Source organism: Thalassophryne amazonica, chromosome 12 (assembly GCF_902500255.1).
Source record: "Thalassophryne amazonica chromosome 12, fThaAma1.1, whole genome shotgun sequence".
Taxonomy (NCBI): Eukaryota; Metazoa; Chordata; class Actinopteri; order Batrachoidiformes; family Batrachoididae; genus Thalassophryne; species Thalassophryne amazonica.
The window spans coordinates 99,681,138-99,705,452 of record NC_047114.1 but is presented as its reverse complement, the minus strand read 5'-3'; the positions used below and the strand labels follow the sequence as shown (position 1 = coordinate 99,705,452).

The 24,315-nt window shown below is 43.7% G+C and overlaps 2 protein-coding genes across 10 annotated transcripts in view; one reads left to right on the top strand and one right to left on the bottom strand.

Annotated features, from left to right (window-relative positions):
• Nucleotides 1-15,010, top strand: part of rasal2 (RAS protein activator like 2) — a 50,438-nt gene extending 35,428 nt beyond the window's left edge. Inside the window, exons 10-15 of the mRNA XM_034182637.1 lie at nt 2,789-2,964; nt 3,764-4,715; nt 6,541-6,678; nt 6,783-6,985; nt 7,522-7,609; nt 14,539-15,010. Of these exons, the coding sequence (XP_034038528.1) occupies nt 2,789-2,964; nt 3,764-4,715; nt 6,541-6,678; nt 6,783-6,985; nt 7,522-7,609; nt 14,539-14,706 (1,725 nt within the window). The 3' untranslated portion in view covers nt 14,707-15,010. The remainder of the gene's footprint in view (nt 1-2,788; nt 2,965-3,763; nt 4,716-6,540; nt 6,679-6,782; nt 6,986-7,521; nt 7,610-14,538) is intronic.
• A 568-nt stretch (nt 15,011-15,578) lies between these two features.
• Nucleotides 15,579-24,315, bottom strand: part of LOC117521889 (discs large homolog 1-like protein) — a 90,176-nt gene continuing 81,439 nt past the window's right edge. For all 9 annotated transcript variants that reach the window (XM_034183235.1, XM_034183236.1, XM_034183237.1 and 6 more), the window contains 6 exons: nt 23,345-23,395; nt 18,926-19,027; nt 18,677-18,849; nt 18,476-18,585; nt 17,046-17,137; nt 15,579-16,951 (listed from right to left, as the gene is read on the bottom strand). In XM_034183235.1, the coding sequence (XP_034039126.1) occupies nt 16,845-16,951; nt 17,046-17,137; nt 18,476-18,585; nt 18,677-18,849; nt 18,926-19,027; nt 23,345-23,395 (635 nt within the window). In that variant the 3' untranslated portion in view covers nt 15,579-16,844. The remainder of the gene's footprint in view (nt 16,952-17,045; nt 17,138-18,475; nt 18,586-18,676; nt 18,850-18,925; nt 19,028-23,344; nt 23,396-24,315) is intronic.

Here is a 24,315-nt window from a genome sequence, read left to right as displayed (position 1 = left end):
GTTAAAAACAATACTGATATACTTTAACCTTTTGTGAAGCAGCTTTTCATGAATTCTGTCCAGATCAGGTTCCTGTGGATCCTTAAAAAGTCTTAAAAGCCTTTGAAATAAAATGTTAAAATGACTTAAATCAGTTTTTCAAAACTCTTAAGAATCCTGAGACCCATGAAGTCGGATTTTATTCCTTACAAATTAAAAAAAAAATCAAAATACGAGGTCTATTAGAAAAGAAACCGACAGTTTTATTTTTTTAAAAAACTATATGGATTTGAATCACGTGTGATTACATCAGCCAAGATTGAACCCTCGTGTGCATGCGTGAGTTTTTTCACGCCTGTCGGTGATGTCATTCGCCTGTGAGCACACCTTGTGGAAGGAGTGGTCCAGCCCCCTCGTCGGATTTTCATTGTCTGAGAAGTTGCTGAGAGACTGGCGCTGTGCTTGATCAAAATTTTTTCAATAACTGTGAGGCACATCCGAGTGGACACCATTTGAGAAATTCAGCTGGTTTTCTGTGAAAATTTTAACGGCTGATGAGAGATTTTGGATTGTTTCTATCGCTGTAAGGGCTTCCCACGGAGTGGGACGTCGCGCAGCGCTCCAAGGTGACGTCGTCATCCTGTTTCAAGCTGAAAACCTCCAAATTTAAGCCTCTGTTGACCCAGGACGTCGTGAGAGAACAGAGAACTTTCAGAAGAGCTCGGAATCGGCTGTTTATCCGGACATTCCACTGTTAAAGGAGATTTTTTTAATGAAAGACGTGTGGACAGATTGGCGCGTCGGTTCGCAGCCAGCGTGGCGCGCCTGTTACAGGAAAAACACCTCTGTGTTGATAACCATTTGTAAAATCCAGGCGGCTTTTGGTGGCTTTCAGTTGAGTGAGTATCTGAGAAATTGTTTAACAGCAGGGCATGTTCCAACTTGTCCTTAAGGCTTCCAACGGAGGTGTTTTTCCTGTGGCAGGCGAGCCGCGCCGGCCGCAAGCCGACGTGCGGACCCGTCCGCGCGCCGGCCGCAAGCCGACGTGCGGACCCGTCCGCACTTTCTTTCATTACAAAATTTCCTTTAACAGTGGAATGTCCGGATAAACTGCTGATTCCGAGCTCTTCTGAAAGTTCTCTGTTCTCTCACGACGTCCTGGGTCAACAGAGGCTTAAATTTGGAGGTTTTCAACTTGAAACAGGATGACGACGTCGCCTCGGAGCACTGTGAGACGTCCCGCTCCATGGGAAGTCCTTACAGCGATAGAAACAATCCAAAATCTCTCATCAGCCGTTAAAATCTTCACCGAAAACCAGCTGAATTTCTCAAATGGTGTCCACTCGGATGTGCCTCACAGTTTTTGAAAAAATTTTGATCAAGCACAGCGCCAGTCTCTCAGCAACTTCTCAGACAAAGGAATTCCGACGAGGGGCTGGACCACTCCTCCCACAAGGCGTGCTCACAGGTGAATGACGTCACCGACAGGCGTGAAAAAACTCTCACATGCCCACGAGGGTTCAAGCATGTCTGATGTGATCACACGTGATTCAAATCCATATGGTTTAAAAAAAAATAAGGTCAGATACTTTTCTAACAGACCTCGTAAACGGTAATATCTGTTTTATTAATAATCCAGTGAACCCCGCTTGTGACAAACCGATGTATCGGAACCAACAAATGTCTAGTTTTGTCATAAGGCTCAGAGCAGAGACACATAATGTTCTTGATGATGTGGATTCAGCATAAATTAAATTGTTTGTTTTGATTTGCAGCGTAATTTAAACTCGAAACAAACCTTCAACTGGTTTTTGGCAGTTTTTGTTTTTCATTCTGTTGGCGACTAAATGTCTAACGAAGAAGAAAATCTCACAACAGGAGCGTCGTAAAAATGACAAACTAATGCACAGTTATTAATTAGTATTGGAATAAAACGATTCAGTCTTTTTGGTTTCCTGCTGCCGTCTTCAGGAACGACTTCATCTGCTGTTGAATAAATTCATTTTTGTTTAATTTAAACTAAATTTTTGGAGTCTTTTGACATTACAAAGTCTTTGATTATTTATATATTCATACTTTATTGAATGAGCTCATTTTCCGTAAATGAAGTTTTTATTCAGATTTTCTAGTTAAGTTTGGATTTAATTTGAACCTGAAGTCATTCAGTGATGACATCACTGTTCTCTCGTTGACTCACAGCCAATCGGCAAACTGTCCGTCATGCTCCTCTTCATTGCTAACGTCTCCTTGGCAACAAATATTAGCGCGTATACAGTCGTCACTTAACAGCTAACAAGCTCACTGGTCCTTCTGTGCATTTCCAGCTTTGTCGGTGCCACCTGCTGGTGGCTGCATGTCATGGTATCTGGTTTCCTCAGACGCTCATCCAATAGTCAATAGCCTCATTGATTATCAATCACATTGATCTTGATGTTTGTGCTTGAGCTTCACTTGATTAAAACATTTAAGCACATTAACAGCGTGTGACCTCACAGCATGGCTGACTCCTCCCACACACCCTTCACCTGCACACAGACCCCGCCCCCCACCTGCATGCCTCCGCTGGCTTTGGTTCGGTTTTGGTGGAAGCACGTCATCATGGGTGTGATTTTTGGTTCCATTGTGTTTCCCTCACGTTTTGTTCCTCTCTTCTTTCTTTTTCTTTCTCCTCCTCTCGTCTTGCTGTTTGTTTTTGTTTGTTGTGTTTGTTTGTTTGCTTGCTCTCCGTCACTGCATCCTTCCATTCAAACCAAACATCCACCTTCACAAACGCACACGGCGACCACAGGGTGAAAATTCCTTCCTGCAGGCCACCGTAGCCAAGCTGGGCCCGCTGCCGAGGATTCTGGGAGACATCTCTCACTCACTGGCCACTCCCACACCTCAGCAGCACCTGCGGCGCTTCCAGGACCATAGCTCCGCCCACAACATCAGTGGCAGCCTGTCTTCTGGTCTGCAGAGAATCTTCGAGGACCCCGTGGACAGGTAACCCCGACTGTGGAGGCTGCACACGTTCGTTTGACAGAATCAGTGTTTGACTGGACGAGCGCCGAGACATCTTTAGTATTTAATAATAACGTCCATGGAGGCGGTTAAACCTCGAGACGGACGACCTGCAGACACGCTAAAGACCCGAGAGTCCGGATGCAAATGTTTGAAGTGGAACCACCAGAGACGTCAGGTGGAACTGAATCCGGTTAGAAGACGATTGGACTTTCTGGACAGTTTGGCGGCTTTTAAGAATAATTTGAGTGACTTTTGATCTACTGATGGCTAAAGACGGTGATTTGTCTAAAAAGCTTATGAAGCCGTAAATGAAGCAGCGAGCTGAGGACATCGAGCGTGTTGTTTCTACAGGTGGGTTTTTTTTCACAGCAAGATATTGTGGCGCCACAGAGTCACATATATGACAGCGAGAGTGACTGAGAGTGACTCCCTATAGCACTAACGTAACGCTGCCGTGCCAACATGGGGACACGGCCGCCATTACCAAAGAGGGAAACAAGGACACAAAGTACCCGGATGTGAAAACAAAAAGAACAGAAACTAAAAATAAAAACACAGACACAGCTGTTTTCCCTCTTTGGTAATGGCTCCTCGCCGCCACGCGGCCGGGCGCGAGTCTTCACTCTAGCATTCATGTATGTAACTCTATGTGCGGCGCTCAGCATGTAGCTCCGCCCACATCCAGACGACTGCCACGTTTACTGGACGCGGACTCAAAAGATAAATAAAAGCACTGTTGTTGACTGTTTGTTGCTCTGTCCTCTGTCGCCCCCTACAGTCACAGCGAGGTGCGCAGCCTGAAGTCTCCACTCAGGGAGGGGGTGGACGGCTATGTGCGAAACCAGCGCCCCCTGCTGGCTCAGCAGCTCACCTCCACCCAAAGCACCAGCTGCTCCGAGCGGGAACGAGACAACCCGATGCCAAACGGGCGCAGCGTGTCCCTGGTCGATCTGCAGGAAGCTCAGAGCCTCCACGACCCCCCAGTGCCACTGCCCCACCACGAAGCCCCGCCCCGACTCAGCAGCATGGGATCCCAGTCATCTATTGGACACACCCCATCCCAGAACTATGCCCACTCCAACCCGCTCACCCCTCAGCTAAAAGCCCCGCCCAGAGACAATCAGCCGCAGAGTGCGCCGCAGGTCCGCCGGCCGCTGCACGTGTCTGTCAGCCAGCAGCGCAGCCTGCAGCCACTGTCCTTCCAGAACCCCGTCTACCACCTCAGTAATCCCGCCCACAGCCTCACACAGTCCTCCCACTCAGGGCGGCAGGATTCCAGCTCTGAGAATCTGAGCACCGAGAGCTCGCGGAACAGCCGCAGCAACTCTGATGACTTTGGGAGCCAGGTAGGGGTCAAAGGTCGTGTGCCATCCAACAGCAGCCTGGATGATTTTGGCAGTAGGCGGAGCATGCACAGCGAGGACTGTTCGATGCCGCGGCACCACGCCTTACAGGACCTCCCACCTGGAGTGGCAACGGCGGTGGCAATTCCACGTCAGAGCACAACGGCCGGCACCGCCCATATCGTCAAAGTGGAACAGCAGAGCCGAGGAGAGGGCGGAGCCAGGACCCCACGCTCCGCCCCACACAGCGCTTCACTCCGGAGCAGCAGCAGTGCTAACACGGAGCCGACACCCACCACAGGGCTTGCCGTTAACCGTCAACACACCACGTGCTCCACAGAGAACATGGCCCAGACCCCGAGGAGCGCCACCAAGCAGTCACAGCAGGTACTGCAGTCAAACGCGAAAACAGTCAATAAACATTACTGACTATTTTAGGGAGGTTGTTGAGTTTACAGAAAATATCAAACCAGTTGTCACTAAACGTGTTCAGACCTCAGAATAAAACATTGTCACATTTTGGGGTCAATCTGCAAAAAAAAAAGAAAAAAAAAAAGAAGAAAAACCTATAAAAAGATTAATTTGAGATGGTGTCAGGGGAGGAGCACCGTGGAGCTTCCCCACCGAAGAAAACGTAAGTTTTATCTTTACATAAAAATACAGTCATGTGTCTTTTTGATTTAAATAAGACTTGCATGTACACACTGTCTTTAAAGTGCAGATGACACGATATGTAATGTTTTTTTTTTTTTAGTATTTAAGACTAAAATTAAACAACACTTTGAAATTTATCCTTTTCTGGTGCACAGAAATATTCAGATTTTGAACTGCGCACCACTAAAAACCAGGAAGTGTCATCAGCGCCAGAACCATTATCTTAATAGTCCCATTAATCTGTGGATTTTTACAGGCTACTGACAGCCCTGTTTCCACCGAGTGGTTTCGGGTCAGTGATGCACGCTTTGTATACGTGTCAGAATGGTTAATTCTCGCCGACAGAATCCTTTTGATGGCAGGTGGAGCATTTTTACTGACGGGCGCGCATGAACAGTTTCTGAGACTTCTCCACAGTCTTTTAATTTGCAGCGCAAACAGGAGAGACTCGAACCGTCAGCCACAGACACAAAACAACAGATTACACCTGTAGCGGACCGTGCTGGTCACGGATCAGTACAGCAGAGACTCAACCCATGGTGGACTTTTCTTCAGCCAGGACAACAGATTAAATTATTTTTAGACATTTCCATCAGACTAAAGATGATCTCACTGAAACGGGCAGGTAAGAGTATATTATTTACTCCTTGTGTGAACGTTTTTAATATGTAATAATAAAGTGTTACGCTACTTGAATACAGTAACTGTATTCAAGAATGAAAATATTTATTTCAAAAATAGCTGATATTTTCAGTCCCTCGTGTCATTTTTCAGAATTGAATGTACCCAAATCTCAGAAAAAAAAAATCCACACCATCACTTTTTTCTGATGTCACAGATAGTAAACCTATATTTTTATTTATTTATTTTTATTAGTTGATTATGACCAAAGAGCTGGCAAAAAAGTATCACCTCCACCCACATGCTGAAATCACCTTATTTATTTATTGTCTAATCACCATTCTGTGTTCCGAACTCTGCCAATATCATCACTGAAGGTTTTCCTCCAAGGTTTCTTCTCTGTCACTGTGGTCTAAATAAGGTTCAAACCAGCAGTCTGTGTGTCTGCGGCTACTTCAGAAACACCTTCAGACTGGACTTGAAAAACAAAAAAAAAAACAAAAAAACACTAGAAGAAACAGCTCGACCTCCACTGTGTTTACAGTGGATTTGGGTTTGAATCAGCAAACATCGATGACGTAGCAACATTATGGCTGCGGCTGAGGGCTGAAATAGAGCGCAGGCTTCCGACAGCTGGAGTTTATCCTTCACCTGCGCACTTATCATCAACTTTTATTCTTCAGGATTTTTTTTAAATATCCACATTTCATCATTTTGAGTGATTATTTGTGCACATTTTTTGGTGTCACCTACACTTTAAAGCTGGATATGAAGGGGAGCTCAACTCCACAGAACACCGCGTTTGAAAATCTAAAAGTATGGGGCTGGAGCCAAATAAAGGGGTGGAGTCTTTCTTCAGCTTATTTTCCTCAGATGTTGAGTTTGTCCTGGAGAAGCCCGTTTGCGCGGCACTGATTGGTTCATGGTCTCCCTGCAGGTGCAGTCGCCGGTGGAGGCGTCGGCGATGTCGCCGGTGGAGAGAACGGCTGCCTGGGTGCTCAACAACGGTCAGTATGAGGAGGAGGAAGAGGAAGGAGGAGAGAGGAGTCGAGAGGAGGGCAGGAACCCTGAGAAGGTAAAGACACACCTGGACTGATAGTGACACCTGGTGGCGTCCAGTGGAATTACACAAAGCTGTTTTAATGTTGTGATTGACATGGCTGTGACTCCTCCCATCAGTACGAGGTGGAGATTTCACGGCTGAAGGAGCGTCTGCGAGCCTCGGGCCGGCGCCTGGAGGAGTACGAGCGGCGGCTGCTGGCTCAGGAGCAGCAGATGCAGAAGCTGCTGGTGGAATATAAAAGCCGTCTGGAGGACAGCGAGGAGCGTCTGCGCCGCCAACAGGAGGAGAAGGACGGCCAGATGAACAGCATCATCTGCAGGTAGGGACAAGCTCCGCCCCTCTGAGGTCACACCTCCAGAATACCGGACCCTTGAGACGCACTTGTGTTCAGGTCACAGCAGGTGCATTAATTTACGGTTTTCAAACCGTTACTGTGGCAGTTTGACCTAAAAACTACAAACAATTTGTTTTTTAACGATTTGTTTTTTAAACTAACAATTTGCTCGTCTAAATAATTGATTTTCTGTAAATGAACTTTTTTTGTAAACTGATGTTTTCTAAAGTATCTTTTTTTTTTCTGAACCCACTTGCTAAAGTTAACATTCTGGATTCGAACATGATTCCTTTTTTCTTTTCAGCACTAACATCTGGTTTTGTTTTGCTAATAATCAAATTTTTGAAACCAAAGATTCTTATTTTTCACAACTTTTTTTTATGTCAATTTGTGGAATTTGTTTGTTGAATCCTGAAAGTTTTCTTCTGATTGCTTCATTCTGACTTTCTGATCGACGTTTCGTGTTTCTTTTAAAAGGCGTTAAACTAAAGTTCGCTGCTGTTTGATGTTTGTGCGTCCAGGCTGATGGCGGTGGAGGCGGAGCTTAAGAGGGACCACGCAGAGATGCAGGCGGTTATCGAAGCCAAGCAGAAGATCATCGACGCTCAGGTGTGTCTGAAACTACTAACGGCTTAACGAGCGCCGCTACGAAGCAGGTTTCATTGTTTGTTTTTGACTCACTCTCACAAACAAACTAATTTGTTCTTATAGCTGATCAAAGATTTAGTTTTACTTTGTTTTGTTACTTTGATGTTTTGTTCAGTGTGACAGGTTTTTTTTTTTTGTATATTTGACACATTTCAGAGTATCAAAAATACTTTTTGTTTTAGCCGTTTTTATGGCTTTTATTTATTTTATTTTTTGCTCACCTAATAAATAGTGAATAAAAAACATTTAAGAAATTGAAGTGAAAGAGTACATTTTTTTTTGGTCCTTTTTTCTTTTAATAACTTGATAAATCACTAATCTGATGTAACTTTTGGTGCTTTAAAGTTGATTTATTATCAAATTTAAGTGTTTTGTTGGACGGCGGTTTCTTATTTTCCCTCCGCTGAATTTCAGGTCAGTAACGGCTGTGACCAATCAGGCAAGTAGCCCTGCCCACGTCACCTCCCACCCTGCTGTTTTTTTTTTGTTTTGTTTTGTTTTTAGCGAAGGATGAGCGCCAACACGTTCAGCCAGTCACAGAGCAGATGTAACTAATTGAACTTACCCAGCGAAATATTTCCCAAAATTCCATTGTCACGTGGCGGGGCTAACATGCTATGGGTCCTCAGGCCACATGTTTAAAACTACCACTCTTTGGTTCTACTGCCTCCTGTGGTCGAGGCCAGTACTGCATCTTGATAAACTGAATGCAGCATTAGCCCCGCCCTTTTGTTGTCGTATTTAAAAGCTGAAGCGTGTTGGTCTCTGCTCATTTTATTTCTGTTTGGCTGAAACCCCGCCCCCACCCCAGGGTTCCAGTTCCCACAGAAGTGCAGGAACACATGGTTCCTGCTGCGGACCAATCAAACACCAGGATTTCTAATTTTTTTTTTTATTATTTATTTATTTATTTTACACAAATGAATTCAGGTTTGTTTTTTTTTGTTGTTTTTTTTTTTGTTTGTTTTGTTTTTTGTTTATTTGGGTTTTTTTTTTTTTTTCTTTTTTTGTTTTTGGTAAATCTGTCCGTCATTCATCGAACAAATGGAACTGGGAATGACATTAAAGATCGTGTAAGAAAAACTCAGCGTGGGAACTCTGACCCCAACTGTGCCCCCCCCCCGGCTTCAAAAACAATAACTAGCGTGTCTGGTTTGGGTCGTGTGTATAAAATATGTAGCGGACACGAGTTGGAACAACGTGTGAGTCCAGAATGTTTTTAAAACCTCAGACCTCAAAAATTTTTTAGAAGAACTCAACCCTTTTATTTCCTGTTAATTATGTAATTTTTTAATGTTAATTTACTGTTTTAATACATTTAGAAATTGTTAGGTTGTTGTTATCATATACACACTATAGACATTATTATGATCATTATAATTAGCAATTCTATTTTGTCATTTAATTTTTAAATGATCCACAATGGAAATAAGTGTTTCACTTTCTTGTGTCATCCATGTATTTTTAACATATTTACAACTATATCATGTACTTACACTCACGCTTTTAACATAAAGATGATCTACTGCCCCCTGCTGGAAGGCCGTGAGAGTCCAAAATGTAATTAGCAACATTAGCTAATATCGTAGCTTCTCCAAAACTATTAGTCCTGTCAGTGTTCCGTTTTGGTGCCGTTCATCCTTGACACAAAATACATAAACACACCAAACAGCAAACTTCAGCTGTGCTCTGTTTGTCCCTGATTGAAGTTGCATGCACAGCTGCTATAAGCAGGTGGATTTAATTTGACAGAGACAGCGGCTGAAGACATTAAAACCACAAAACATTTCACTCATGGTACCAACATGAAACTAAAGTCACTCCTGGTTAAAGCCCTTTTTGCACCAGGCTTACATACAGTTGCATTGTGATGCGTATGGAGTACACTGGAAAATTGTGCACATTTGGCATAGTCCCTGTGTAGGGTGGTGTGTGATAGCGTGTATTTGTGTTCCTAGTCCTGCTTACAGTTGCGTTACTGCCACGTATGTAGCCATCACTGCTATTTTCTGCCTCTGTGGAAGTGCGCTCCATTATCAAAATGGTTCATGAAGGCACACGGCACTCACGTTTTCCGATGTACAGTGTGACACACTGCTGTCTCATCACAGCTCGTAACATCAGATCACAAAGTTCAGAGTCTGTTGTGCACCCCCCCCCCCCCAAAAAAAAGAAAATATTGCCATTTAAACTCACATACTTAAACATCACGCTTGTTGTTTCACCGTGAGAGAGCGTGAGACAGAGGTCTGTCTCTGGTCCTGAAAAAAGAACACCGCGCTGTCTCACTGTTCTTTTTTCAGGATCTGCTGCTTCTGTTCTCTGGATTTCAAAAGAAATCCAGTTTGTGAATTGAAAGAATGTATCTGTGTTCTGATTATCAGATTACTGAAGTGTATAAATGCACCCCTGCTGTAGTTCGGCTCATGCACACGCAATGGCTCATTCAGCCAGTTCAACCAGCTGTTTTAAGCACACATAGGTGCTATGGGCTGAGTTTCACCACGCACACGCGCCCCTAGTAGAGATCATTTCACCTCACACTCATGCACACGCCCGTCAGTTCAATCACCTAGTGTAAGCAGGCACAGACGATGTGGGCTGTGTGGATCATGCAGTCACATTCACGTGCACCTGTTTGATTAGGCGTTAACCTGGACTGGAAATGTCCTCCTGCTGGTGATCGGTCCGTGAGCAGGAGTTAATGAACTTATTTAATTTGCCACGATCTATCAGTCCAGGTTTGTACTGATTAAAGGATTTTTCACCCTGGCGTGTAGAACTGCGGAGTAGTAGGACTGAAATGATTAGTCGAGTAATTCGATTACACAAAATGTTCGAGGTAAATTCTGTGCCTCGAAGCTTCGTTTAATGTTGTAGTACATATGCCAGGCCTCTGTGTGGCGCTGTAATGTCCCCAGAAAAACAAACAGAAGAAGACTGCAGCAAGCGCTAATCAAATTAGCACAAAAGGTACAGCTTTCCAACGTGACAGAGTGAAATAAAGCCTTTTAGGAAAAACACGGGCCACGCTGATCATCTGAAATAGCTTACTGTGCATTTAAAGGAAAGCAGTGTGTTTAAAAAACAGTTTAAAACAGCTGTACGCGCGGCGGCCGGCTGCTGCCTCTCTCTGCCCGCTGTGAGCGGCTCAGCTGTGCCCTCACACAGCTCCATCCAGGCCACAGTCTCTGGAAGAAGTCCACTCTTTCTTGTGTTTTGCTTAGATTCACAATGAGTGTTTCGCTTTTTAATTTTCACTTTTTGGGGCATCACACAATGTTTCACAAACACGAGAACTCAAATAAAATAATAATAAAAAAAAAAACAGTGACTGCGAGGCTGCATGTTCAACCTCCAGCTGAAATTGAAATGCACTGGCTGAGTCGCAGAGAGAGTGTTAAAAAGAAATTCATGCAGGGACCCAGTCCACCACCTTTATAAATTAATACATTTTAAAAAATGGTTAAATTTTACAAGTTGGGGAAAACAAAAAACAGCCACAACAGAAAGCTATTATAATGTAGGTGTCTCCTGATTTCACTGAGCTGTGCAGTGACATCAGTCAGCACGCCCCATTTTTCTCCTCTTCCTTCTCAACTTGTGTTGATTTTTGTGCTTGGCCAGCAGGGGGCAGCATGACCTCTGAAATTAAGTGGGTCATAGACATGAAGAAAAACACTGAATTACTTTGGAAAGTGACCCTTCCTGTGGGCATGGCTTCTTCTTGTGCATCAGAAGAAGCTCCTTCCCTTCTGTGTGTTGAGATCAAAACCAGAGTAAAATATTCACCTCCTTAGGCCCCTTCCACTAGTTAAGTTTTTGTGGATGTTTTTAATGAATGAATTGAACTGAACTTCAGTGTTTTTTCCAGTTGCCTGTAAAAGTGATTTTTTTGATTGAACTTTTTTTACAAACTCGTTTAGATTTTCGATGAATAAAAGTCATGACCTGTTGGTGGCGCTGTCAGCAGATCACAATATGGTTTTGGATTCGAGTCCAAACATAGCAGTGACGTGATCGGATCACATTCGTCGCAGTGAAATCACAATACCAGAACAAAGGACCAGAAATACCAAAAAAAAAAAGAAAAAAAAGTTGACCTTTGACCTTTTACTGTCTGTTTCACAGTTTTTGTTTCAGCTTTTTTTTTTTCTTAAATTTCTGATTTTATTGTTGTGGTCACATTGAACTTTGGCCCCACTGTGTTTTTACTGTTGAATGTTTTCATCAATTAAAACTTTTTTGTAATTAAGAGAAAATGTTTATTTTCCTGAAGAATAAAATTTAAAACAGGTGCTTGTGATTTTTCATGTCCTTAATGTTTATCAGGTCAAAGGTCACGTTACCAGTGACATGGATTTTGTTGACTTTTAACCTGCACAGTAAAATAAAGTTCTTTTTAAAGCCACGTGCTGGTGGGCGTGTTCTAAAAACGAGGCGTGGTCGGGGACAAAGCTTCTGTCAAGTACCTGTCCTTTGTGTTTTTGCCCATGTAATTTTGAATGCAGTGTCTGTTTTATGACATCAGCAATGTGCAACAGTGGAAACAATCAGTTATTAAAACCAACAAAAACTGAACTAAACCCAAAATAAGTAATGTGATTTTAACACTTCCTGTGTGGAAACGACCAGGAGGAGATTCAGTTTTCACCTGTTGGGATCCAGACGGTAAACAGACAAAATATAGCTGCTGCAAAAAATGTCAAAATACATAATGACTCGTGATTTGATACAATAACAAACATTAATTCCAACCTTATAACAGACAAAGAATCAGTCGCAGCGCTGAACAGGTGAAGACCATTGGACCTTGTGTTCTGTGAATGCCTTGTGCACAGTGGTCAGTGAACGCAGTAGAGTAACAGGTATTCAAGGACAAAAATAAATATTCACGTTTATTTCTGTTTGTTATCCGTCGTAACACAGTTTTTTTTTTCCCCTCAGTGTACGTATGTGCGCGTACAAACAAACCGGTAATAGGAGGTAGTTGTGTCTTGTGCGCACGCTGGAGCGCTGCACACCATAACGACGATGCAGTGTTCTTTATTACGTCAATACGGCCAACGTTAACGATCTGAGACGTGCTAACTAATTAGCTCGAGAATGACATCAGTTTTCAAATGTTGTTTTATAACCAAACAAAACTAATCTGAAAATCTAAATTTACATAGATTCAGTTCTCAGCCGCTGCTGTTCTGATGGATTTACTTTATTCATTCATTTTCTGCTGCTTATCCGGGTTGCGGTGGCAGCAGACCAAGCAGCTCATCCTGCACTTCCCTATCCTCAGCCAAGTACTGTAACTCTTCATGGGGGATCTCAAGGCGCTCCCAAGCCAGCTGGGAAATATCATCTCCAGTGTGTCCTGTGTCGTTCCCTGTGGATTCTTCCCAGTTGGACTTGACTGGAAGACCACCAGGGGGCATCATCACCAGGTGCCCAAACCACCTCAACTGGCTCCTTTCAATGTGAAGTAGTAGCGGCTCTACTCGAGTCCATACTCAATAGTTGAGCTCCTTAACCTGTCCAGCAGTGTAAACCCAGATACCTGACAGAGGAATCTCATTTCTGCTGCTTGGGTCCTCCATCGGATTTCTTCAGTTGTTATCCAACGTTCATGACCGTAGCTGAGGACAGGAGTGTAAATTGAGTCTGTTCTTCTGCCTCATCTCCTCCTTCACCATGATGGTCCGACCATAAAACACCAGACTTCACACCAATCCGTCCATCGATCTCACGCTCTGATGTCCCCCCACTTGTGAAAAAGACCCTGAGATACTTAAACTCCTCCACTAGGGACAGTAACTCCCTCCTGACACAGAGGGGACAAAATACTGTTTTCCGAGAGAGGACCACGGTCTCAGACTTGGAGGTGCTGATTCTCATCTCAGTCGCTTCACACTCGGCCTCAAGCCTGCTCAGTGACATCAGAGCTCATTGCCTAAAGCCAACAGAATCACATCATCTGCAAAAAGCAGAAGTCACTGGACACTCCCGGTCCCTGACTGGGCCTCGACATCCTGTCCCTGAACATCACAGACAGGGTTGGTGACCAGGCCCAATCTGATGCCCAGAATTTGGACACAGCTCCTGTTTTGATCACATAGAGACCGGTGTCACAGACCGAACAGTCCGGCCCTAAAAATTGGTCCGTCCCGCCTCACTGTGCATGTTTCATCTCGGAGCTCAGCAGCTGCGATCAAATGGATTAATGTGAATATTAACCATCAGATGATAAAGTAAAACCTCTTAAATCATTCTAAAGTCAGTTTTAAGCAGAAACAAGGCAAAACTCGGACGCTTTGAAATGACCAACGCACCGTGAACGCAGCAGCTAGTAGCTCGTGTAGCCGTGGCGCTCTGATCACTTCCTCCATCTTTTCTGATGAAATAGTGCTGAATTTATGTGGAAATGATTGTTGTAGAAAAGCTTCAGATATCTGGCTGAGACAGATGATGACTGGAGGCAGATTGAAGCAGAAACCAGGTGATAATCAGTGAACCGCAGCTGATGACGCATGTGCAGTGAAGACAGGGGACCGTTCAGTCGGTGACACTGGTACCCCACAGGACACAGAGGGACCCAGTCGTGCACCTTTTCTAAGTCCACAAACAGACAGACTTCTTCGTCTCCAAAGACCTCTGATATCCTCATGAGAGTCAAGAGATAAATTTAGGGTAAATTTTTTTTTCTATATTTTGCTTTTGTTTAATCTCAAATTTCCCAAACTTTTTTCTCTGATTTGGAGCTTTTAGTTTCACTCACACGGTGGCGCTAATGTTTGTAAAGCAATCTGTCACTTGTTTTCTGGGTTAACTTTTAAATGTTTCACGTCCAATTTCCATTCTGATGGTCTGCCCCGCCCCCTCTGCCTGTTTCCAATCAGGAGAAGCGGATCGGCTCTCTGGACGCAACGAACGCGCGGCTGATGGCAGCGCTGACGCAGGTGAAGGAGCGCTACAACACGCCGAATCTACGCAACGGCTTGTCGCCAACAAACCCCACAAAGCTGTCAATCACTGAGAACGGCGAGTTCAAGAACAGCAGCTGCTGATTGGACAGGCTGCATGGGCGTGGCCTAGTGTCTGTCCCCACCCTCTGAACATTTAAGGAATATGTAAATACACACGCACGTGCGCACGTAAGAGGATGAAACCAGAAACATTTTCTAGATGTTTTTGTTTTTTAAAGCGCAGACATTTTTATTTATTCCTCAACTTCCTGTTCCTGATGCCGATCTACTGAACCTGTAAGGCCAAGGGTCAAAGGTCACAGTGCTGTCTGCTGTCTGAGAGTTAAAGCTGCCTGAAAACTTACCTTTTTATGTAAAAACTGTGATTAAAATTTTCTAAAAGTCATTTGTCTGAATTAATTTTATTTTTTCATGCAATTTTTTTTTCCTGGACCAGTTATTTGTCTGGGTGGTTGTCATCCAGGATCCAAGGCGGTTCCGTGGATGCGGTGAAGCGAACTCTAAACAAAGTTGTCATTAAATGAGTCTGCATTAAGTTTTTCTTCACATGCAATCAAATACACAGACCTCAGAGGAAACAGGTTTTTTTGTTTGCTTTTAAATCAAAGAAATAAGAACTCACTTCTGTGTTTGTAACGTGATGACGGCTGAATCAACTTCCTGTGGAACCCTAAAGATGAGGTACGTTAGCAGCGAGACAAAACAGTCGACTGATCCTCAAGAAATGGAACCTATCCGGGTTCCAACCCGACAACCAGCTATACTTTTCTGCTGAAATCCCACAATGCACTGCAAATGTGACCTCTGACCTCCCTGAACATGATGGAGATGCAGAGACTTCAAGTTGTTCTTGATGTCTCTTCTGTGGTGACGGCGTGAGCAGCGCCGACATGCCGGAGCAATCACACATCTGCAGAAGAACAACAAGCAGCGCAGCAACATTTTTCTTGTTACATTTTTATTTCTGTTTTAAAAAAGAAAATTAAAGACAGAAGGTGAAGATTGAAGAAAAAGAAAAATATATATATCCATATTCAAATCTGTTTACTTTTCATATACAATTTCCGATAAGAAGAAAATAATCCCGTCGTCAAGCCGAACTTCAATATAGACTTTTATTATAACAAAATAGGCAGTTTCGAGGGTTAAATATCTGTCAAAATCTCATTGGACAACGACTGTTTCTGCCCCGCCCCCCTCACACAAACACCAACCACATGACCAGAAATGCTAAGACACAAAACGCTGGTGGACCACAGAGGGCGCTAACGCACCAAACCAAGTCTTAAAAAATGTTTTAGCAAAATTAGGCTTCGTTAAGTCGCTGCTGTGACCTCCGACCTCTCCTTTTAATCCAAAATATTCTTGTGACCTGAAGACTATTATTCTTAAAATTTGTCACATAATTGTGAAAACAAGTAATTTGAAATTTGACTCTTGGATACAAAAAATGTTTGAATTTAAGAAGTTATTTTTAAACTAATCCAGAAGAACCGGATTTGTGTCACCACAGCGACGGATTCAGGTACTGAAGAACAGTTCCACCGGACCTTCAGTGGTTCTCGTTCTGCCTCATTTTGTAAAATCAGGGTTAAAGGTTCACAGTAGTTTGTTTCTTCAGCATCAAACCGTGAGTGGAAATTAAACTTTTTTTGTGGCATAAAATCATAAAAAATAAAGCACTCAGGTTTCTTGTGAAGTGTGGTGGCGCCCTCTAGCGGTCAAGCAGAAACCTGCAGCATCTCGTGACAAACGGCCAGCAGCTGCAAAGAGCGAGTGGGTTTTTGTTTGTTTTTTTTGGGGGGGGGGGGGGTATTGGCGCACGGAGCTGCTGTTGTGACATCACATGCTGCGATGTCTGATGGGAAAAAAGGGGGAGCAGAACAACGTGTTCTTAAAGCTCAAACGTGCAAAATCTGCTTTGTGTCTCCGCCTCCCTGACTGATGGACTGAACCTGCCGCTGAAACCACCCACCCAAAAAAAGCTGCATTAAAAAAGATAAAAATTAAAGATTGCTTTCGTACGTTTGACACTTTTTACAGACTCGCCGTCTTTGTCTTCACCTGTGAATTTCTTCGTGTACCGCAGTTTTGTTTCGTTCTGGGACTCGTGTGCTTTGCTGGTCTCTGCGTAACCAAACTGTCCAACAACAGCGGCCTCTGCAGGCATAGGAAAGTAAAATACGCGTGTCAGTTGGGGCCGCCGTCGGACGCGGGCTTCATAACTTCTCCTTGGCCTGAACCCAGATGAAGGGACCTGACTGCTCCTCGATGATCTGCTTCACCTGCTCATAGATCTCCTCCAGCGTGTCGCCCTGAACGACGGCTGAAAACACAAACAGGAAGTGGATCAGAACAAACCTGTGGCTCAGCGTCTGTTGGAGAGTTCTTGCTGCGGTCAGCAGGGGGCGCTGTGTCACCTGTGAAATGCTCCGTGAACTCCTGCTCCAGCTTGGTCGCTCTGTCAAAGGTTTTCTTGCCCTGTTCCTCCGTCAGACGCTTGTTCATCTCCCTACCGGAGAAAAATGTTTCTCTTATTGAAAAGAATCTAATTTAAACAGGCTACTTTGTGATTTAACATTAATAATGTAAAGAATTTTCACCAGTAATGTTTCACCCAAAAAAAACCAAAACCCTCCAAACAGAGAAAGTCCTGGAAGAGACAAACATTAAATCAGGATTATATTATCAATTTCTCTTTCTTTTTCCAGCTGTTCCCGTTAGGGGTCGCCACAGCAGATCAATCGTTTCCATCTCACCCTGTCCTCTGTATCTTCCTCTGTCACACCAGCCACCTGCATGTCCTCTCTCAGCACATCCATGAACCTCCTCTTTGGTCTCCCTCTTCTCTTCCTGCCTGGTGGCTCCATCCTCAGCATCTTTCTCCCTATATACCCTGGGTCCCTCCTCTGCACATGTCCAAACCATCTCAATCTCGCCTCTCTGACTTTGTCTCCAAACCGTCCCACCTGAGCTGTCCCTCTGATATGTTCATTCCTGATCTTGTCCATTCTTGTCACTCCCAAAGAGAATCGCAACACCTCCAGCTCTGCCACCTGTCTTTTTGTTAGTGCCACTGTCTCTAAACCATACAACATAGCTGGTCTCACTACTGTCTTGTAAACTTTCCCCTTCACTCTTGCTGATATTCTTCGGTCACAAATCACTCCTGCCACCTTTCTCCACCCACTCCACCCTGCCTGCACTCTCTTCTTCACCTCTCTACCACACTCTCCATTACTTTGAACAGTTGACCCCAAATATTTAAACTCATCTACTTTCACCACTTCTACTCCTTGTAACTGCACTATTCCACTGGGCTCCCTCTCATTCACACACATGTACTCAGTCTTGCTTCTACTGACTTTCATTCCCCTTCTCTCCAGAGCATATCTCCACCTCTCCAGACTAGACTCAACTTGCTCTCTACTCTCACTAAAGATCACAATGTCATCTGCAAACATCATAGTCCATGGGGACTCGTGTCTGATCTCATCTGTCAACCTGTCCATCACCACTGCAAACAAGAAAGGACTCAGAGCTGATCCTTGGTGTAATCCCACCTCCACCTTGAATGAGTCTGTCATTCCGACTGCACATCTCACCGCTGTCACACTATTCTTGTACATGTCCTGCACTACCCTCACATACTTCTCTGCCACTCCAGACTTCCTCATACAATACCACAACTCTTCTCTTGGCACCCTATCATAAGCTTGAGTCCAGTAAAACAGATTTAACGTATTTATTAGTCTTGTACTGTTATATTTTAGGGTGATGTTATGAGTTTAAATTTTCTCATACTCATCTTGTGACACATTAGGATGATGTTTTTATTGTCGACACTCACATGATGTTCTCGACAGATTTGGGTTTGATGAAGATGGCGATGGGGTGGAGCTGAGCCAGCTGAAGCCTCTTGATGGCGTTCCCTGAAACATCCAGGATGCAGTGTTTACCCTGAACACAAAACAACAAATTGTTTGTTTACATGGAGCGCTCCGTTTGTTATGAGCTCACACAGACCGCCCCACAAATACCCGCTCGCTACCTTCTCAGCCACCTCGCGGACTGACTGCACACTGGTTCCGTACAGGTGGTTGTTGTACTGGCCCGCCTCGATGAAGCGGTGGTCCTGGATGTCCTTCTCCATCTGTTCCCTGGACACCACAAAGTGATAGTCTCTGCCATCCACCTCGTAGTCCCGCTTCGGCCGCGTCGTGTCTGCGAAGGAGGAACAGAATAACGAACATCACAAAACCAGGTCACAGGTCCAGGTTGAGCCGTGGGCTGGACGTACGGGGGACGCAGGATCCAAACTTATCAGGAAACTCTGAGATCAGGTCATCGTTGATCCGATCTTTCATGGGGCCAAGGACGATGATGGGTCGGGTGTAGTTCACTGTCAGACAGGAAGAGGGCACATTACAAACACAAACTCATGGGGAAATGCTCCTTCAAAATAAAAGCCAGAGGGTAAATAAAGTCCCGAAGGTTTGACTTGTGGCTGAAATTACATCTAGAATGTGACTGAGTAAAATCTCTGCCAAACGCTCAATGGATTCAGATTCAATTTATTCTTATACCCTTGGGTAAAATTGGTTTCCAGTGAGTGAGTCATCTTGTTTGGTAAACACAGAACTAGACAAAGTGATGACGACACAGCTGAAAAGCTAAAAGAACAAGGACGGCCTCAAGATAAAATAAAAGCAAGATGATTTAAAACATCAATAGATAAAACGTCTAAAAACGTGGTACCGAGCCAAAAGGATACAAACAAAATAAATAAATAAAAACGTGCTGTTCATAAAAACAAGGTAAAAGAAACTGTACAAAAAATAAATCCATAAGTTATTTTTAAGTTTCTGTTACTTGTTAACAGCACTGATGGCTGCTGGTACAAAACTGTTTTTGTAGCGTTTAGTTTTACAAGCTGGTCCCCTGAACCTCCGAGCTGAGGGGAGCAGCTGGAACTCACCCTGAAGAGGGTGGGAGTCGTCTCTGGGAATCGAACCTGCAATCCTCTGTACCTGTTTGATATACAGGGGGGTTCTGGCTGAAGCTGAGACTCTCCATTCAGCTTCCTCAACCATTTCAGTTTGGTTTAAACCGTTTTTGTTTTTGAGGGACACGCTTCCAAACCATGAAACAAGACAGAAGGATAAACCTGATTCTATAAAAGCACGATAAAACACGGTCAGCATGGTTCTGTCCGTGTTAAAAGTGAACAGTTTTCTCAGACTATAGAGGCGCCGGTGTCCCTTTTTGTACACAGCGTCACAGTTTGCCTCATAGTTCAGGTTGTCATCAATGACAGTTCCAAGATATTTCTATGTGCTGACACACTCCACTGTCTGACCTTTGAAAACTGTTGCCTCTTGACTGGGAGAACTGTTTTTACGAAAGTCAATAATCATGTCTTTTGTTTTACAAAAGTTCATCTCAAGAAAAGACTTCCTGCACCAGTCAAGGAACTCAGTACCAACTGGGCCATGACTCCTGTCATTTTGTCTTTCAGCAGACTGACAATAACTGTGTCATCTGCATACTTTGAAACAGTTCTATCCTCTCTGCTGCTACGGCACACGTTTGTATAGAGGATGAATAAAAGTGGAGAGAGCACACATCCCTGTGGGGAACCAGTGGAGGATCTTTCACAGTTCTGTTCACTCTCACTGTCTGTGTCCTGTCAGTTAAAAAATTCAAAATCCAGCCCACAAGATTGTTACTTTAAAATGTTCTAAAAGCCTCAAGGTGAACACGTGGGGCTGGATTGTGTTAAAAGCAGATGAAAAGTCAAATAAAAGTCTTGCATGTGTTCCTTTCCCCTCCAGATGTTTAAAAAGCAAATTTAATAAAGTGACTGTAGCATCTTCTACTCCTCTGTTGGGCCTATAAGCGAATTGCATGGGATCAAGGTCATGTTCCGTTGTCTTCAAGATTTCAGATCTTACAAGTTTCTCAAAACATTTCATGACAATCGATGTTAGTGCAACTGGTCTGAAATCACTGAGGGTCTTGGGAGAACTGATTTTTGGCACAGGGATAATAACAGCATCCTTCCAGACTCTTGGTCTGGCTGCATCTTTAAAGAAGGATTAAAAATGTACTGAAAAATAGAGCTCAGCTCTTTCCCACATGATTTCAGCAAACGGCCACAAATATCAGAACCACAGCTTTTGCTTGGTTTGAGGGAACAGAAGGATTTTTCAACATCCTTCTGGGAAATAAAAAAGTGCTGATTGTCACACACTTTATGACTCACTTCCTGTATTTCCTGACTAAAATCAAAAACATCAAAACGTGTATAAAAACAGTTAAGAGCATTTGCAAATTCAAAATTAGAGTGGAAGCCATCAAAATAGATGGTCCTGCTGGCTTTAGAGTGTTGGAGGCCTGCAATGGCTTTCATGCTTGACCAAGCAGATCCAAGATTATTCTTCGCCATCTTATTCTCCAGCTTCATTTTATAATCCTGTTTTGCTTTTAAAATCCCTATTTTCACCTCCTTAGTGGCTGTGTGCCGCTCAGAGGCTGATCCATGTTTAAAAGCAAGTCTCTTGGCCTGTATACAAGCCTTAACTGACCTTGTGACCCACGGCTTATTATTGGGAAATATTTTCACACGCCTACAGGGAATGATCATATCCCTGCAAAAAGTGGCAAACAAAGAAACTACGTCAGCAAGTTCATCAAGATTGTCACTGCAAGCTTCTTTGAACACGTCCCAATCAGTGCAGTCGTAGCAGTCCTGCAGGCAGAACACAGCCTCCTCTGTCCAGTCCTTAATGTCTCACATATAGACCTTTTCCCTATGTAACACAGTTCTATATGTAGGAAGGAGATGGACACAGTTGTGATCCCCCAAACCCAGGAGGGGCATTGGGAGAGATTTAGATGCCTCCTTGATGGATTCATAACAAAGATCAATCGTTTTATCCCGTCTGGTTGGACAGGTTACATATTGATAAAAGTCAGGTAGTGTCTTTTTAAGGGAGACATGGTTGAAATCACCCAGTAAAAAGATCGGTGCATCAGGTGAGACAGACTGCAGTTTCTGCACCACGTCATGGAGACACTGCAGGCTGAAGAGGCGTTTGCTTTCGGATGTAAGCTAACTGTTGTAATAAACAGTTGCGGGAACTCGCGGGGCAGGTAGAAAGGACGTAATGATACACATAAAAGTTCAACATCTGGGGTGCAAATGCGCTCTCTTATAGTCACAGATTTAGGATGACAGTACCAGTGATTTACATAAAGGCAGACTCCGCCTCCCTGTGATTTACCTGTCACCTCTGCGTCTCTATCCAAACGGAATGGTGCACTTAAGCCGTCAATAAGCAAATCTGCATCCCAATCACATTCAGTGAGCCATGATTCTGTAAACGTCAGAATCCCACAGTCTTTAAAATCCTTCACAAAACGGACGTTTCCTTGAAGTTCATCCATTTTATTGTGGAGGGACTGGGCGTTCCCGAGGATCATCGAAGGCAGTGGGACCCGGTTGAGTCTCAGCTTCCTCATGTGTAACCGCACACCTCTCTTTCCCCGCTTCCTTCGGGTTCTCTCCCGCTGTTTTTCGCCACCAGTTCTTGTGTGAGGCAACTTAAATATGTGATCAGGAATCTGTGCCGTGATATCTGACACGCCAGCCGGCATCATATATTTAAGTCGAAGCAGCTCATTTCTGCCGTACTGCAGCCTGTTGTCCAGCTGTCATTCAGAGTGAGCAGGAAAAACAGAAACCAAAGCCACACCGTGGGGCACAGAAGGTTCATTTTAGCCACACTGTTTAACAGAACTCCACGAGGAGTTTTAAGAACAACTTATAAACAAAGTAGAAACAACCAACACCTTAAAACACGAGACGCCAAACTCTCTGACGGGTCACTGCGTGCGCATGCACCCCCACCGCCCCGAACATATGTCAGGCCATCAAATACAGCCATCAGGTATTGTGAAGGCTTTCTAGCCGTCCGTCCATCTGTTCAGCTTACGTCCAGTCCTCTTACTGTCAGGGTCTTCACATTCAGAGGGAACATTCTTGGAACACAGACCTTGGACAAGTTCAGAGACGACTAACCTTGACCTATTTTAAGAGGTTATAAAGTCACATTCTGTTTCAAACTGTTCAGTTTTGTTTTTGAGTGGCGGACGTGACAGCCAATCAGAGTAGAGCTGCATTGTGACGTCAGTGGCTGCTATCCCCAAAACCACTTTGTTTAGTGTGTTTACATACAGGTCTCTCATATATTCTGTAAAAGCAAGTGAGAAATAAACACTTCTAAAACTGAACACACTGTTTATGTAACCTGGTAACATCCCTGAACTTATATACAAGACATTTTGCAGACATACATGCTAACGTCCACCAACTCAAAGCTAACTTCCTGTGGAGTTAAATTTGTCTCATTAATGCCTGCAATCACACAGAGCGTGATCTACAAATAATCCTTGATTTATACAACTTATGCTCTTAAAACGTAAATATAGTTTTTGATCGACTGAAAGAGGGGCTTTATTAAACATCTACAAACTGTATGTAAGACAACAAGATCTTAATTAATTAAACTGCACATTATAAACAACACGATGCTCATACAGCCGAGGGTATTTTAGCCTTGTGTTATATTTTTAAAGTACTTTGGTTTAAACAATCAAATACATTTCGATTTCCACAGGAACCAATCTGGACGTGAGATCATTCGGGCGGATTTACCTTCCTGCTGGACGACGGGTTCGTAAGACAGAACGTACTCCTCCAGCCCACCTAGGAACCAAACCACAGGACAATTTAGAACCGTCCCAGCAGTGTCAGGGAGTGAAGGATGATGGGAAAACAACAGCTGACCAGAAATCACAGGATTAACAAACGTTCATTCAGGTTCATCAATCTGGTGTCACGACCTCTTATGATTTAAAAAAGATCATAGAGTAACATGCAGGTTACAACATGAATAATAGCAGTGGTTCCCAAAGTGTGGGGAGCCCCCTTTGTGTGGTGTGGAGGTCAGATTTTGCTTCATCAACATCACTTTTTATGACACACAAAGCAACTACTTAAAATATTTCCATTTAATTAACATACAACATAATATTCCTATTTTCAATAACTTGATTTTTTTTTTTTTTTAAGCTGTATGGTTTTGTGTGCGTTTTGGCAGATTTAGAATCGCTTTTGGGCTGAAAATCAACTGTATCTGGCAACACTGAACACGGACACATTTGAGAAACAATTTTTAAAAAAAAGATATATGATTCATTTCACTTAAAAATTCCAATGTAAAGAAGGTTTTTCACTTAATTTATTTCATTTTGTTCAACAACTTTGTATAATTTACAAAGTTTAAAATAAAGTCCAGTCGAGTTTTGACGCAAAAGATGAGTACATGTGCGCGCGCATGTACTCATCTTTTGCACACGCACCCACACACACACACCCACCCACACACACACACACACACACACACAAACACACCCACACACACACAGAATGTTGGGGGGCTGCAGATAAAGTTTGGAAACCACTGGACTGCAGAATGATCTGGAGAAGAACTGTAAAGCTCAGGTTTCTTTTTCTGGATCAGATTTTAAAAGCTGCTAACAGCCACGTTCGTGCTGCAGAAACGCGGCGGCTGGCGGCTCCAGACGGCCGTCTGTGGAGCTTTAAAACAAACGGAAGACGTTCAC